This window comes from Octodon degus, unplaced genomic scaffold (assembly GCF_000260255.1).
Source record: "Octodon degus isolate 3935 unplaced genomic scaffold, OctDeg1.0 scaffold00008, whole genome shotgun sequence".
Lineage (NCBI taxonomy): Eukaryota > Metazoa > Chordata > Mammalia > Rodentia > Octodontidae > Octodon > Octodon degus.
This window is the reverse complement of record NW_004524584.1, coordinates 28,481,747-28,497,479: the sequence shown is the minus strand read 5'-3', so window position 1 is coordinate 28,497,479 and position 15,733 is coordinate 28,481,747. Positions and strand designations below refer to the sequence as shown.

The 15,733-nt window shown below is 42.2% G+C and overlaps 1 protein-coding gene across 1 annotated transcript in view; it reads left to right on the top strand.

The window, feature by feature from the left end:
- Positions 1-15,733, top strand: part of Ctnnd2 (catenin delta 2) — a 927,345-nt gene that overhangs the window by 893,099 nt on the left and 18,513 nt on the right. Inside the window, exon 22 of the mRNA XM_004625202.3 lies at positions 14,007-14,133. Within this exon, the coding sequence (XP_004625259.2) occupies positions 14,007-14,133 (127 nt within the window). The remainder of the gene's footprint in view (positions 1-14,006; positions 14,134-15,733) is intronic.

Sequence of the window (15,733 nt, the reverse complement as noted above, 5' to 3'; positions counted from 1 at the left end):
GATTTTCACCACACTTTTCTTTACATCTCAAGTCACTCAAAGAAAATGAGAATTGACAAGCTTTATGGGCTATGGAGCCTTCAAGGACAGACAAGGGAAAAAAAAGCCTAAAACAAAAACCCGTATATTTGCTTCAGCACCAAATAGTTTCTGTATGCCCACCGAGGAAGCCTTGTTTGGTGACCAAATAATTCTTCCTGGATTAAGAAAATTCCACAGCTGGTTAAAAAACTGAGAAAAAGGTCAGTGACCACAGCACAGCCATCAGCACCCTGTTATTTATGTTGAATTCCACCTAATATCCCCACTAGAAGTTGGAATTATTGTTCCTTCTCAAGGTTAATTATTTACTGAAGCCTGTGTCTAAGTCAGACATGTCCCTCACCATGAGAAAATATTTGCTGACTCTGAATCCTAATTAGAGTAGACAGCCCGACCAAAGCCTACTCTGGAAGCAGACTTGCAGACCTGCGATCCTCAGCATATCCTCAGCCCCCCCATGACTCCTCACTGTCCTCCCCTCAAGCTGCTGCCCTGGCCTCTCAGAAGCAGAGACCAGAGGCTGCTACATGCTAATCCCAAAGCCTGTTCCCATGGAATCTAGTCTTGTTAGTAAGGATTTACTGATCACTTTCATTTTAAACAACCTGGAGATCTGTCTCCTCTCTTTCCCCCCTCTTTTATCTACCCTTTGCTTGGTGGATTGAGCTAACCTGGCTCTCTGATGTCTTTCCTCTTCCTCCCTCTATCAGCCTCCTTCTCCATCCTTTGTTTGAGCCAGCAGGTACCATCTGGCTGTGACAGGGTGCCCCTGGGGACTGGAACAAGCCAGAGATATACACGTCCCCCACCCTGAACTTTTTCCACCCTTCCCATCTCAATGCCATGCACACTTTCAGGATGTGAGTCTGCCACCCCTGTGCCCCACCTAATAATGTTCCCATGAGATTACCCATCAGGGCTCCCACCCTTTCAGTCCAGTGGGCACACATTCTGACAGTGGAAGCGGGCAGCTGTGCCAACCCCCAAAGAGCTGGGGGCAGATGTAACAGGGAATGTGAGCCATTCTTCCTCCAGTCTTTTCCTCCTGGCTCCCCTCAAGGTTGTGCTGTAGGGATCGCTGAGTGTCACTGTGATGTGAACTTGGGTTTTCTGGACTGCAGAATTGAAGGGGTCAGTACAGATGCGGGTGACACTGTGTGCAGCACGAGCCCGGTGTTGGTGTTATGGGTCACTCTGAATAGGAACCAGATCAGAGACCAGATTGGAATTTAAAAGAGCCTTTTATTACTGCACTCAGGACCATCAGTCCGTTCTCACGCAGGAGAAGACTGAATGGCACCTAGCCTGGGAAGCCAGGGGCTTTTAAAACGAAAGTCACATGATTAAGGGGTCTTTCACAGTTCAGAGATATGCACAACTTGCCTGTGTGGGGGCTGGTTGAGCAAGCTGTTTTCACAAGATACATATTAATCTGGCTATGTTTACAGAAATTATATTAGGGAGGGAGGAAGACAATTACTCGTTACTAAACAGCCTTGAACAGAGGGTGAGGACACAGTCCTTGGAGTAGATAACAGGAAGCATAAGGGAACCTAATAGTTTTCCATAGTTACAGCACAAAATTTGGTTGACCCATTACAGTTGGGTGCGCAGAGATAGGGATGCTTCAAAGTAATTTTCAAGATGTCACAAGGAGAAGGCAAGTTCCTAGGCTTTGCACTGAGACTTCAGCCACTGAGAGAAACTGCAGCTTAGACTGCAGCAGGCAAGCTGAAGGTCCCGTGTTTGGGTGGTATCTAAACTCCTCTATCTTCAACCCACGTGCATGAATGTCACAAAAGACAGCTGAGCCAGCAGCACAAGAGCATTCTGATGAGATTTATCTAAGCTGACATTTAAAATAAAGTCATAAGGCTCTGATAACCCTTGCACTTGCCGTAGAAGAGCAGAGTATCAGAACTGCAGAAGCTGGCTGCAAAGCCCATGTCAGGGTTAGTGGGTCATTTTGCAATAACTAATGTCATCCTCTTAGATCATTAAATTGAGCTCACATGTGTTAGGCACCTCTGTCTTAGGCACAGCTGGAGCCAGGGTAGATGGCAACCACCTCAATTGTGATGTGCAGACATCCTCGGTTGAAGAACAGGAGGCTGCTATTGCCTTCGTGGAAGACCCCCCAGCTCCAGAGACATGGTGCATTTAGTAGTAGTGATGTGATGAACGTGCATTGCCTGTCTCCAGCATACTTGGTACAAGACTAAGCAGAACACCAGAACTTCAACTGGTAGACAAAGGGAAGGTGCTGTGTGAAGTCTCACGGCATGGGATGCTGAGTCTCCGTGAGCCGGTGTGAGGGGAGTGGTGTGTGGCACCTCTGCCCTGCCGATGTGTCCTGTTTTCTTCCCGTAGCAGTTGGGCTTGAGAATATCTTATCTGACATTCCCAAAAAGAGCAGAAACTGGGAGCTTCCTTAGATCTAGCACCTTGAATACATTGTGCACTTTCTAACGATCAACTAGGCAAACTATGTCCAAGGCTCTGTTAGCAATCCTGGCATTTCAGGAACATTAGCTATGAGCAGGGAGGGTACTTTTCATGGAATGATCTCAGGTCCCACAGAGAACAATTGCAGAACAGTTTGCACAGATTTCCCGGAGGTACCCTGGGCATCACTATTTTTAAAACACCTTAAGCTCATGAATTCTGTTGTCTTTGATTTTGGGGGGAAAAGGTGAAACAGAGTTACTTGTAATTGTAATGCTAATATAATCCAGAACAGAACAGTAGAGTCCTTGCAACTTTTCTTTTCCAAAGTTTTTGTTGGTCTGTGATTGCAGAACACGATGCTGGCAGTCTGTGTGTGGAGCTGGTTCACATATGTACCACATTTTATTATTTTTTTCCCCCTTCCCTTCGAATTCCTTCTCTTCCTCCACCTCTTGGTCTCTTTCCCATTGTAGAAAGATCCATCTCCCTACATCCTATTAGCTCTATTTTACTTTGTCATTTTTTAAACTCTGGGCTGGGGCTGGCAAAAGAGCTGCGCAGACTAAGTGCGTGCTTAGGCAAGCCGCAAGGACTGTGGTTCAGCCCTGGCACCACATTTAATAAATAAATAAATTGAACTAAACTGGGCGTATGTGTAGGAGAAACCATGTGATATTTATGCTTGTGTCTATGATTTATTTCACTTAACATTAAGGTCTCAAGGTGCATCCCCTTCCCTACGAATGACTCAAGTTCATCTTGCTTGGTGGCAGAGCAGTCCCACCTCTCTCTGCTGAGGTCTGTGCATCCAATGGGAAGAACAGATCCAACGTGCTGTTCTGAGCCTCACCAACAGCTCTAGCACTCCCCACCCCTTGTACTGCCTCCCAACAGCCAAGCACTGATCGGACTCAAGCTCCGTGCATGGCTTCTGGGGGCAGGAGCTGTGTGGCACATGTATGTTGCCCTAACTGGCCCAAGTGCCATGTAACCCCCTCACCCAAATCTGCACGTGGAAGTCTCTTCTATAACAATTTTCTGCTTGGAGATTCTTACTAGATGCTTTAAAAAAATCAAATGAAGAATGACATTTAAGAGACCTCAAAATTCTCAAGCTCTGTAGGAACTGAACAGAGTGGCCATGACAGAGCCATTCCGTGAAGACCCAGCAACTGAGGGGCTGTGAACGTAAGCATGACTTTGTCCTCTTGCATCCTGAGCCCTTGAGAATGTCAAATGGGAAGACTGTAGCTTTAGGAAATAATAAACTTCATAAGGAAACACATCAGAAACTCCAGCCCTGAAGCCAAAACTGATAGAAGGACAGGCGAAAAGTATGATAAAGAAAATTAGATGATTTCTGGTGGCTATTCCAAGTTTAATGACTTTGAACTCCTCTTTGGATTTCCATCTCTATCTGCTTGGAACAATTTAACAGCCTTCAGTTTTAAGTTTCATGTGTTAAAAATAAAAACCAATTGGGGCACAGATATCATATCACAGTTTTGACAGCTCAGTTGGCCATGAGCAGAAGGGCAGCACTTTGGGGTCAGCTGGCCAGAAGCTGCTGAGCCACAGACGGGAAAATAGTTCCTTATCGGTACTGAGGATTAACGGCCCTCCCCTAGTTACTGTAGCTACTCACTCTCCATTTTTCTTCCTGAGCTTTCTTATCAAACCCCTGCATGCTGAAAGGGGACACAGTGGCTAAAAACCCTATTTAATAGAATTCACCATCAAACCCTTGGTTAGCAGTCAATTAAATTTTAACAAGAAGAAGCCGTGATCAAGGAGGTGAATGGTGATTGAAAAGATAATGTGCGAGAGTTATACAGACCTGTGAAAAGCACTGTCGAGCCTTTCTGAATGACATTGGGAAGCAGATGAATAATAGAATGATTACTCGCTGGCTAAACAATGTATATGCGTCTAGAGAAAGAGGAGCGTTAGCTTCCTGGTAGCTTTCCCAGTGAAAGCACATCTTCACATCTCTTTTTATTTAGAAAGCACAACATGTTTTCCATTCATTGCAAAACTTGCATTCATTGTAAGATACAGAGAGACAGGAGATGGCTCTTCATGGAGCTCATTATTCAATGGAATGGTGCTTGGGTGAGTGTTCATGGATTTAGCCAGCTCAACTCAAATCTCTAGTATCCAGCATTATGCTGATTTTCATGACATTTCCAAGTATGGACCATCACAACCAAAATCTTAGTCTCTCAGACATGGTTGAAGACAGCAATAATGAATTCTGTAGTTCTTTTTTGTTATTAATTTTATTGAGAAACAGATAGTAATGGGACAGTTTCAAAACCGATTCATAGGACAGTTTCAATAATTAATACATTGCATATTGTTATCTTCTTAGTGGTTATTCATTGTACAAGATGCAGACATGATATCCTGTCCAAATACTATTAGTACAAATCTTTCTTCTCATTGAATTAAGAGAAAGTAGCTGCATATCTATCCTATTTTGTATATACAGATACAAAATGGTTCTTCCTTTGTATTGCTTTTTTTCTTTAGTTTTGTCAAAGATGGGTATTCCATTGTCATTTAAATACTGTAGGTGTGTGAATTCAGCAAAATAATCCAATACAGTCCAGTAGTCCATAATAGTAGTAGGTTATCCACAGGACTTGCAGTGTCAGAAGTGGCTGACTTGAGTCTTTCACAGCTCAGCATATTAATATGGCTTTCTTTTCATACTTCATTTTTATACTTTTCTACTGGATTGTTAAAACCAAGATAAAGAAAGACCTATATAAAAAGAAATGTAACTTTTATACCTGAAAAGGTCAGTCAAATCCCCTCAGTATTTATTCTGAAACCCTGTACCACATTTGGTAGACCTGTTGTCAGTATCAGCCATGTGGATGAGTCAGGGCCATTGCTTGACCAATTTGCTCTCTGTGAAAGCCTGAGAGAATGTTTTTTCTCCGTGTGACTCCCCTTAGGCACACTCTACATAACTGATCACATTACTCTGTGGCCCCATAATCTCCTTGATCAGAAAATTTGGGACACAACTGAGTTACATGATGTTACACTACAGGTTCTCCTATGTCCTGAGTCTTCACTGACCTTGAAAGGCTAGGGCCAAAATGTTGGCTGTCTTTCCAGCCCTTCTTTATCTCTAATTTTTGTTCTCTAAACTTAGGTTGTTGACCCTCCAGAAGAGAAGCTTATTATTACCCTACAACATATGCAATTGGGTTTAATTTCACTATCTGTCTGATAATCAAACATCTTAGGCATAACATGGAACAGGTATTTTCCATCTAGTATTGATATGTTAAAGTCTCCACAGAATATGGAGAAGAAAATAAAAAATAAAAAAAATTTTAAAATAGGAATAAACAATTACATATTTTTACACAGAAATTTATAAATCTAACTATATACAGCATTGTAGCAGAACAGTCCTGTGACATCTTTTTTCTTGTCTCTTTTTTTCATTTATTACCCTTTTTTTAAAAAGCAAACATTTACTTGAGAGACAGTATGGCAATACTTGGTATGTCATAACAAGCAGTATGTGAATTCTGTAGTTCTATAAACGCAACTTTTACTATGTCAATGAACTGAGAGGGAGGCGGGTGAGGAACACCTCTTCTTCCTGCCCTTTCTGGGACTCCTCAGCGGCGGCTCAGGATACTGGTCTAATCAAGATCTTTAATTGAGGTTCTGCCTGCTCAGTTCCCTGAGCTCCTCTCAGCCCACCCTTGTTCCAAGCATGTTGCTACATGCGTGTACCCAAGGGCTGTGCACAGAGGTGCCTGACTCCAGGCTTGTGTTCTCTGTGTCTCTTGCTATGTGTGTCTGTCATTCTGCTTAGGTACCAGCTCATCCCAGCACCCCATCTGCAGACAGCTTATGTGCATGGAACTCCTTTCCCACATGCATTAGCATTCTCGGGATTGGGCCTGATGAAGGGTTTGAAAGGTTTTGTGGTGCGTCCTTGCAAGAGTTCCTTCATAAACAGTTTTGCAATCACATCCACCTTCATGACACTTCCAAAGATGTAACCTAAACATCATGAAATCTGAGCTTTTGAACAACACTTTGCCCAGTCACCTGTATAAGAGAGAGACAGAGATGCCAAGGGGTTCATTGATGTCATGCTAGGTAAAACCCAACCTAGAGTGGTCCCACATTACAGCCACTGTCTATTGAGGTCTTGGAACTTACCAAAGTTTAGCCAGTGTGCTTGCTTGCCTTAAAGGAAATGTAGGTGAGCATCATCACTTACTCATAACTCAACCAGACCAGGTTCTTAAGTGAAGCAGTCTCCTGAGCCCAACTTAGAATCCCAAAGTGTGTTGTCTAAATTGTAAGTGAAACAGCCACCAGGTGATCTGTCTTCCTTTGGTCATAGTTAAGACTTGTGCTATCAACAAAGCTCTCTCCTAAAAATTAAGAGATAGATTTTATAAAGTGAATTTTGACCCTTCCTCTGTATGAGTAACAGGTGCATACATCTTTGAAACAGTGCCCAACTGCACACACCCTTGCCATGATTGTCCCTCACTTGTCCTTGCTACCACTCTAAGGGATTTAAGGGAGGCCCATAGAATTCCAGTGGATATATTTTCTCCCTTTACTGAGACACACCCCAACTTCCTCTGATTTTATGCCTCACCCACTTCAGTCCTCATCACCCCAGGGAGCAAACATTGCCTGAGCCTCCTGGTTCACCCATGGTCCCTGAGTGCAACACTCATCAGCTTTAAACAACAGCCCACTTTCCTTGCGCCCACCCTCTCCCTTCCCATGTACCCATGCTCAGCTTGTCATAAACTCCTCTGTGCCTAATACCCGCCCCTTCGTTTAATCTTCTTGTCTACTGCTTAACAACCTCAGGATACTTCCGACCCCCTCACCCCAGGGGTAGTACTGTTTCCCTTCCTACCCCCTCCTCCCACCCATGTCCCTGACCCTGGAGGTGAAGTAGGGACCCTGCTTTTTCTCATCACTCCTTCAAGAACTTTCTTTTGGCTCCTACCCTAAGAAAGTCCTGGCATCTATGAAGTACCTTGATTCCAACAGCCCCTGACAGATTGATGTACTCTGCAAAACTGTTTTTCAAAATTAATAGACAAATAAGGTGTTTCCATGACAAAGAACAACTGAAGAAATTCATGACCACAAAACAAACCAACCCTGCAAAGAGTACTGAAAGATATTCTACAATGAGATAAAAATGAATCAAGGAAAATAATAGAACCATCAAGAAGGAACAACCAAGCAGAGCAAGCAATTAAACAGAGGGGAAAAGTAGAAAAACAACAGGAGGAAAATAACATGACAAAGATAAGTCAATATATATCACTTATAACCATCAATGTAAATGGCCTCAGTTCACAGATCAAAAGAAGCAGGCTAGCAGAGTGAATAAAGGAACAAAATTCAACACTGTGCTGTGCACAAGAAACACATTTAACTCAAAAGGAAATTGAGAGACTGAAAGTCAAAGGATGGAAAATAATATTTCATGTGACAGGAACACAGAAAAAAAAGAAACAGAGGTAGCTATGCTATTTGCAGAAAATGTGACAAATTTTAACAAACATGAAAAATCAAGTGGGCAATAACATAATTGTAATAGGGGATTGTAATACCCCATTGTCACAAAGAGATAGATCAAGTAGGTAAAAATCAGTAAAACAGTAACAGAACTAAATCAAAGTTGTGAAGAAATGGACTTTGTAGATCTTTATAGAGTATTCCACCTAACAACGTCAGAATACACATTCTTCTCAGCAGCACACGGCATGCTCTCCAAAATGGATCATATACTAGGGTATAGAAATCCTTAAGTAAATGTAGAGGAAGTGAAATTATCCCATACATATTATCTGACCATAGTGTAATGAAACTGGGAATTATTGACAAAAGAGACAGCAAAAACTCAATAAACACATGAAAATTAAATAACACCCTCCTGAACAATCAATGGAAATGAAATAAATGAGTAAGAAATTAAATAATATATACAATCAAGAAAAAATGCGCATAAAACTTACCAGAACTTGTAGGACACAGTGAAAGTAGTTCAAAGAGGGAAATTTACAGCAGAAAATTCTCAAATCAGGAAAACAAAATGAGCAGGAACAAACTTATGCTGCACCTGTAGCTTCTAGAAAATGAAGAGCGAGTCAAGCCCAAAGAAATTAATATGATACAGACTAAGAAAATGATACAAAGAGTTAATAAGTCAAAGAGTTGGTTCTTTGAAAGAATAAATAAAATTGATAAAGCCCTAGCCAATCTTATCCAAATTTAAAAAAAAAACCTCAAATTCTTGCAATAAGAAATGAAAAGGGAAAAAAAATAAAAAAATAAAAAAAAGAAATGAAAAGGGAAAAGTCACTACAGCTCCTATAGAAATTCAGAAAATTATCAATATATGCTTCCAAAATCTTCACTCCCATAGAATGAAAAACACATTTTTCATTCCTAGATACACATGAATTACCAAAGCTGAATCAAGAAGATATAAAAATACTAAATGACTAAATAGTCAGTCAATGAAATTGAAAATGTAATTTAAAAATTATCAACAAGAGAAGGCCCAGTTCTTGATGGATTCACAATTAAATTCTACAAAATATTTAGAGAAGACTTAATGTCAAGTCTTCTCAAACTCTTCAATGAATTCTGAAGGAAAGCAATTCTCCCAAACTCATTCCAGGAGGCAAATATGACCCTGATAGCAAAACCAGAGAAAGACCCAACCAAAAAAGAGAACTGTAGGAAAATCTCCCTAATGGACATAGATTTCAAAAAATCCTCAGTATCCCACTCCCACCATTGTAGAAGGCAGGTGGTCCTTGGACATCTAGGTGAACATAGCTGCCCCCTACCACATTACCACTGGGGCTCACTGAAAGAAAGATAACCTCTTTAACAAGTTATGCTAGAAAAACTGGCTTTCCACATGCTGCAGGCTAAAATTAGACCCGTGCCTATCACCATGCACAAAACTACAATCAAAATGGATCAAACATTTAAATATTAAAACTAAAACACTAACTTTTCTGAAGGAGAAAGTAGATAGAAATCTTAAAGAAATAGGGGTGGGTAGAGAGTTTATGAACAAAAGCCAAACTGTATGGGAAATACTTCGAAGAATCAACAACTGAGATCTCATCTTATTGAAAAGTTTTTGCATGTTAAAAGAAATCACCAACAGAATAAAAAGAAAACCCACAAATTGGAAAAAAAAATTAGCTGACTGTTCCTCAGACAAAAGACTTCTATCTAGAACATACAAAGAATGCGAAAATATCATGCCCCCAAAGTTCAAGGACCTAATCCACCAAAGGGCATCTGAGATGAATATATACTTCACAAATGAAGAAATACAAAAGATAAATACATTAAAATGTTCAATATCATTAATCATTTAAGAAATACAAAGTAAGACAGCTCCAAGTTTGCATCTCACCCCAGAAAGAATGGCTATCATCAAGAAGTCAACCAATAACAAATGCCTGAGAGTCTGTAGAAAAAAAGGAAATTTCTCCACTTTTGGTCGGAGTACAGACTGGTACAACCATATGGAAATTAGTGTAGAGATTTGTCAAAAAAAAAAAAACCCTAGGATTAGAGGTCCCATTCAACCCAGCTATTCCCCTCCTGGTTATTTTTCCTTCAGAACTGAAACATCATACTACAATGATATATGTGCTCTATGCTCATAGCAACACAATTTGCCATAGCTAAATCTTGGAAGCAACCCAGATGCCCATCCACGGAGGAATATATTAAAAAGATGTGGTATTTTTATACAGAAGAGTATTACTCAGCTATAAATGAAGATAGACTCAAGGCTTTTATAGGTAAATGGATGCAACTAGAGACCATACTCATAAGTGAAATAAATCATACTTGCATGTGGAAACATTGTATTGTCTCCCTAGTGTAAGAAGCTGAAGGACTAAATAAATCTGAAATGTACAATAGATACTGTGAAAGGGAAAGAAACTGTTCAAAGGGAAGGAACAACTGGGATGATGGAAAGTAGAGAACAAAGATAGAAGAAAGGGAAAAATACATGTATATGTACAGGATGGCTTGGATCAATGTACTGATGATTTTACTGATTTATTGAAAGAAACAGGTATTGCTTAATTTTTTTAAATTTTTTGACCAATTTCTCATGTGTATATCTTGTAATCTGAACAACTGATTTGAAGGCAACAATATGCCATATAGCTGTTGGGGTTTTTTTTGCTGCATAATAGAGAAGCAGAAGTAAAAGAAAAGGATGAAAAAAGCCTCTATTGCCACTGAGCTGGACACAGAGAGGATTGATGGCAGAGAGATGAAGGTTGTCTGATCTGGGTCCAGGAGGCTGAGGCTTTGTGAACTTTTCCTAGGGGAAGGGCTTGAGGGGCAAGTTCAGGGACACATAAGGAGCAGACCGGGGGCTCCCTTGTGTGCCTGGGAAAGGTATCCAGGACTTGGGGGTGGGGGAAGGAGGAAGTGGTCATAGGGAAGGTAAGCTGTTGTTTTGGGAATTCACCCATGTTGAATCAGGATCATGATAATTCAGCAGTTTGTCCTCAGCCAGAACCTAGCAATAACAATCGTTGTTGAGTTCTATCATTTTGTTCATGGAAATTCTGTGTCATTTCTAGCTGCAGATTACTCATGGAGCAGTTATCTCATGAGTAAAAGGAGCAAAGACATATTAGCATATATATAAATTTTATTGTATACAAAGCAGCTATAAATAAAATTACAAAGCACTTAGTAAGTACAATGATAAAACTACAAGAGAAAAAAGAATACCTGACAAAATGTACAAAATTAACGAAGGGCAAAAGAACTAGGAAATACTTCCCCAAAAGGCTGTTTCGTTTTTTTTCTGGGGTCGGGGCTGGTGCAGCTTGTGGTGCTGGGGATTGAACCATGGTTGGTCCCTGCCCTTGCCTAAGCTTGCCCAATCAGGCGCTTTAGACCGCTGAGCTATCCCACCAGCCTCAAAAGGCTGTTAATAAAACTAAAAAATAGAAACATTTTATATACAAATAGTTTATATATTTAAAATATATTTTATTTCTTACTGTATCATTTCTAAAGGATTTGTTTTTTATTCATTTTAAATTCTTATTAAATGTTGAATCCTTATTGTTTTGTTTAGTAAAATGCTGTATCATTTTGGGGATTTCTGGACTATTTTTATTTTCATTTTAAAAATTTAAAAATAAATAAATACGTTAAAAAGATATCATATTGATATAGGGAAGTGAAACTCCCAACCTGGCCTGAATGAGTTCGTGTTCTATAAAACCGAAGAAGGAATTTTAGGAACAAATGGAGGTTGAGGGTAAGACTTTATTGGAAAGGAAAGCTTCTGTCGGAGAGGGACAGAAGGGGGACCCAAGAGGGTTGCCCAGGAAGCTGTCTCTTCCAGGGACTTTTATAGTGTAAAACCATGCGGGGCTGAGGTAGAGACAAAGGGGTCTCTCTTAGGCAGATGCAGGATGGGACAAAACTGTGGTCAACCAATGGGATTGCAAGCACCATTGCCCGGGTAAAACTGATCAGGCCCAGGACCAAATGGGGTAGCGAGTCACGTAGCAAGCGGGCATGAATGTAAAACAGAACCTTATCGGGAGGCCTTCAGACCATAATTCTTCCTGAGTAATGATCAATCCCCGATGCCAGTCTTCAGTGCATTTTATAGCAGGGGCCTCCATCCTTCCCAAGCTGTGAGGCGCCTGGCCGTTGTCATTTCCTTCGAGGGCCTGACCCTGTCTGACTGCCTGCAATTTTCTATCTAACTCAGACTGCCTGCAACAATGTTACAGTGATCCGTGCATATAGATGTCTACAGCAGCACGCGGCATAATAGATAATCTTAGAAGCAGCGTATACATCTCTTAATCCATGGATTAGAAATGTGGTATTTGTAAAAGATGGCGTACTCTCCGCCACCAAGGAAGAGAAGCTGGAGTTGTGCGGAAGGAGACGGCTGCAGTTTGAGACCTTAACGTTAAGTGAAATAAATCAGACGCGGAGCTCAGCTATCGCGTGGTTGGTGTAATATGAGAAAGTCCAAGGACGGAATAGAGAGCGCAGAGAGAAGTCAGAAGTAGAAGAAGTCTTTTGTATGTGGAAAGGGGACCAAGAAACGGAGGGAGGAGGCCGGGAACCCGGGAAGGACTTAAGAACAGAGTCAGGGTGTCCATGTGCCTGTTTGCAGTCCTCTTAAAGAACCCGATTCTTATATGTTAATATATGGACTAATAAAAAAACCTGTAGAATAAACAATAAGCTGTACCACATTTTAAAGGTGACTATCACCAATTAAAAAGCAATAATAAAATTATGTTCCTTGAAAATGCATAAGGTGATGTACTTCTAATCTTGGACTCTATACTACCCTTTAAGTAGAACAGGAACAATGAAAATTAGCTGAACAGAGACGGTTATGGAAGTGTGCATGAATTTTGTTATTAGTTTTTATCTATTAATATTTCCAAGGCTTCTTTATAAAGTATTGAATCTCTTGAAAGAGTAAGCATCACTTTGCACTCCCACTGCACCCTTAGAGAAGCTCCAACAATCAGAAGTGGTTCTCTCCCGGGAGCAGGGACTGGCAGTGGGATAGATGCTCCCCTTTTCTATACTGCTGGTACTACTTGACACATTACTTTGATAAAAATATAATTGTATTGAAAAAGAGGCTGGCATTTCAACATGGTGACATGTTAATAGGATCTCTCTGGGGCTCTCATTAGCTGTTTTTCTTTCCTTTGTTATGCTTTCTAAATTCACAAAATGATCCATCTTCTATTTATATATTTTTCTTAATAACAATGGTATATTCACCTTGCATATATTAGCTGCGTGTTGGGAAACTGCCAGAGGCTGGCAAGGTACACTTTGGTTGTGCTCTAAATCAAGAAATGAAAGATGATTAAAAATTTGAGGGTCAGGGGAAGTGTGGTCTGCAAAGGCCAGGAGACAGGAGGGTGGCATCTGCGGCCCAGAAGAAGGTGGGAGAAATAGGGGTGGGGGGTGGGGTGGGGGAGGGGTGGGGGAAGGGAGGCTGGGGCCCTCCTTTGTGCCACACTTGCTCCCAGATTGATTCCTCAGACACTGCAGGAGGATTCAGGAGGTGGAGGGGAGGTGGACAGGGCTGCAGCCAGCTAGCAAGCACACACATCTTCAGGGGCGTCTGGCATTCTGAGCATCATATTTGCATTTAATAAAAGCCTCTGACCACAAAAGGTTTGCAAAGAGACCATTTATTCAACATTTGGGGAAGAAAGCAGGCACTAAAAGCAGCGGCCTGCCCAGCCCAGCTGCCTGAGGGAAGGTGTGTCTTCACCCTCCTTCCTCTCTGTTAACCTTGACGGTGTCTGATGCTGCAGAATCCCTTTCAGCATCAAGTAGAAATGCTTCGCCAGTTCAAATGCGTGGAACTTGGGAAGGTCGAGAGGTGGAGAACTGCGCTGCCTCCCTGGTTTAATGGGTGTTGTGTTCTTCTGCAGGACGGATGGTCACAGTATCACTTCGTAGCCTCATCCTCTACCATCGAGAGGGATCGGCAAAGGCCCTACTCGTCCTCGCGCACGCCCTCCATCTCCCCTGTGCGCGTGTCTCCCAACAACCGCTCAGGTAAGCTGCAGCCCAGACTCCCCCGGCCTCCGTGAGCCCCACACAATGGACAGGCCCCCAATCCTGAGTTCACCAGAAACCATGAGTCCATTCTCCTTTTATCCAATGGTCGATCTTGCGTGTGTATACACAGAGTCTGGGCAAATGTCCCTCTAACAGGTTCCATAGGTGTGAAATGCCCACCACAGGCCTGCCTGCCCAAAAACAACTGTGAAGGAACCTTCAAGAATTTGCACAACAGGGTTTCCATGGGCAGCTTTTGAACTTGAAATTGGACTAGAATTTTCTTTGCTATTACTGGGGTAAAGGTGGTGAAATGTGCCCCTTCCTCGTTGGGTGGGAATACTTTTTTTTTTTTAATGTATTTGGTTGTTACAGGGTGTCACTATGCAGCTCAGACTCCTGGTGATACTCCTGCTTTTAGCCTCTCCAGCACTGGGATTACAGGCATGTGCCACCATGCCTGGACTCTGTGGCTGGCTCAGCCCGCCCTGGGGGCATGGCTGGCGTGGCACGTGGTGCCGGGGATTGAACCACGTTCCGTGTGCTTGCCTCAGCAGGCGCTTAGTACAATGAGCTATCCCGCTGGCACTGGTGTGGGCACTCTTGACATCTTTCCTTGAACTTTTCCTAACTACTCTGTTATCTAGTGAGCATTTTCTGATGACCTACAGCCATTGGCGAATGCTTCTTATAACCTTAACTTACAAATTATGCCATTTCAATATCACTTTTTTTCACATTCCTATGACTTAAGTTTTTAGCTTAGTTTTTTCTCTTTGTGAAAATTATGTGATTTTCAGCCATTGTATGTCCTGACAGAGACTAAAGGGAACAGTGGAGGATAGAATGGGAACGCAGTGGTTAGCGGTGTAAGTGGAAACGTTTTATTCTTCTTTGAGTCAGCGTGTGTTGTTGGAGCTCCCCTTTCAATTTGTGCATTTTGCTTTTCCTCGGAGAATGAAGGGTGGACGCCTAATGCTATGTAACCCAACTTACCCCCACACCCTGGCTCTTAGCGGACCTCTCTCTTCACTCCTCCCTGCCCCTGCTCCCCTTTGCTGAGAAAATCCTGTTTCCTTCACCTCGGGTCTCTGAGGTCTATTGTAAAAGTTTACACAATACTCCACTCAGAAGCACAAGGAAAGCCAGCAATGAGTGAGGCCCTCAGGACTGAGGTAAGATGCCCTCTCTCAGCCTGCCATGGTTCACAAGTTTAGGCAGCTGTCATTACTTAGGACACTTGGCCCAACCCTGGGATAGGATCCGGAGCCTCCCTGTGACCCAGGACACTTTCCTCTAATACAGAAGCAGGAAGGTCGCCTCTTTTTCTTCTTATTCCGTGATTCTGGCAACTTTGAAAGGAAAGAATATTGACTCTGAGGAAAGGAAGGAGAGAGGCCTTCCAAAGGCCCCAGTTATTCAGAACTGCAGTGAACCAGGCAGGCAGGTGGGATCAGTGGGAGGGGCCAGGGTGGGCGAGCTGTCTGCCTAGGATGGAGCCCCCGGCAACCAGCGGGCACTGGCCTCAGGGCACATCGGGGGTACCTCATGAACACTTGTTGGCATGATTTGCTTTTTCCCAGAGCTTAATCCTGAT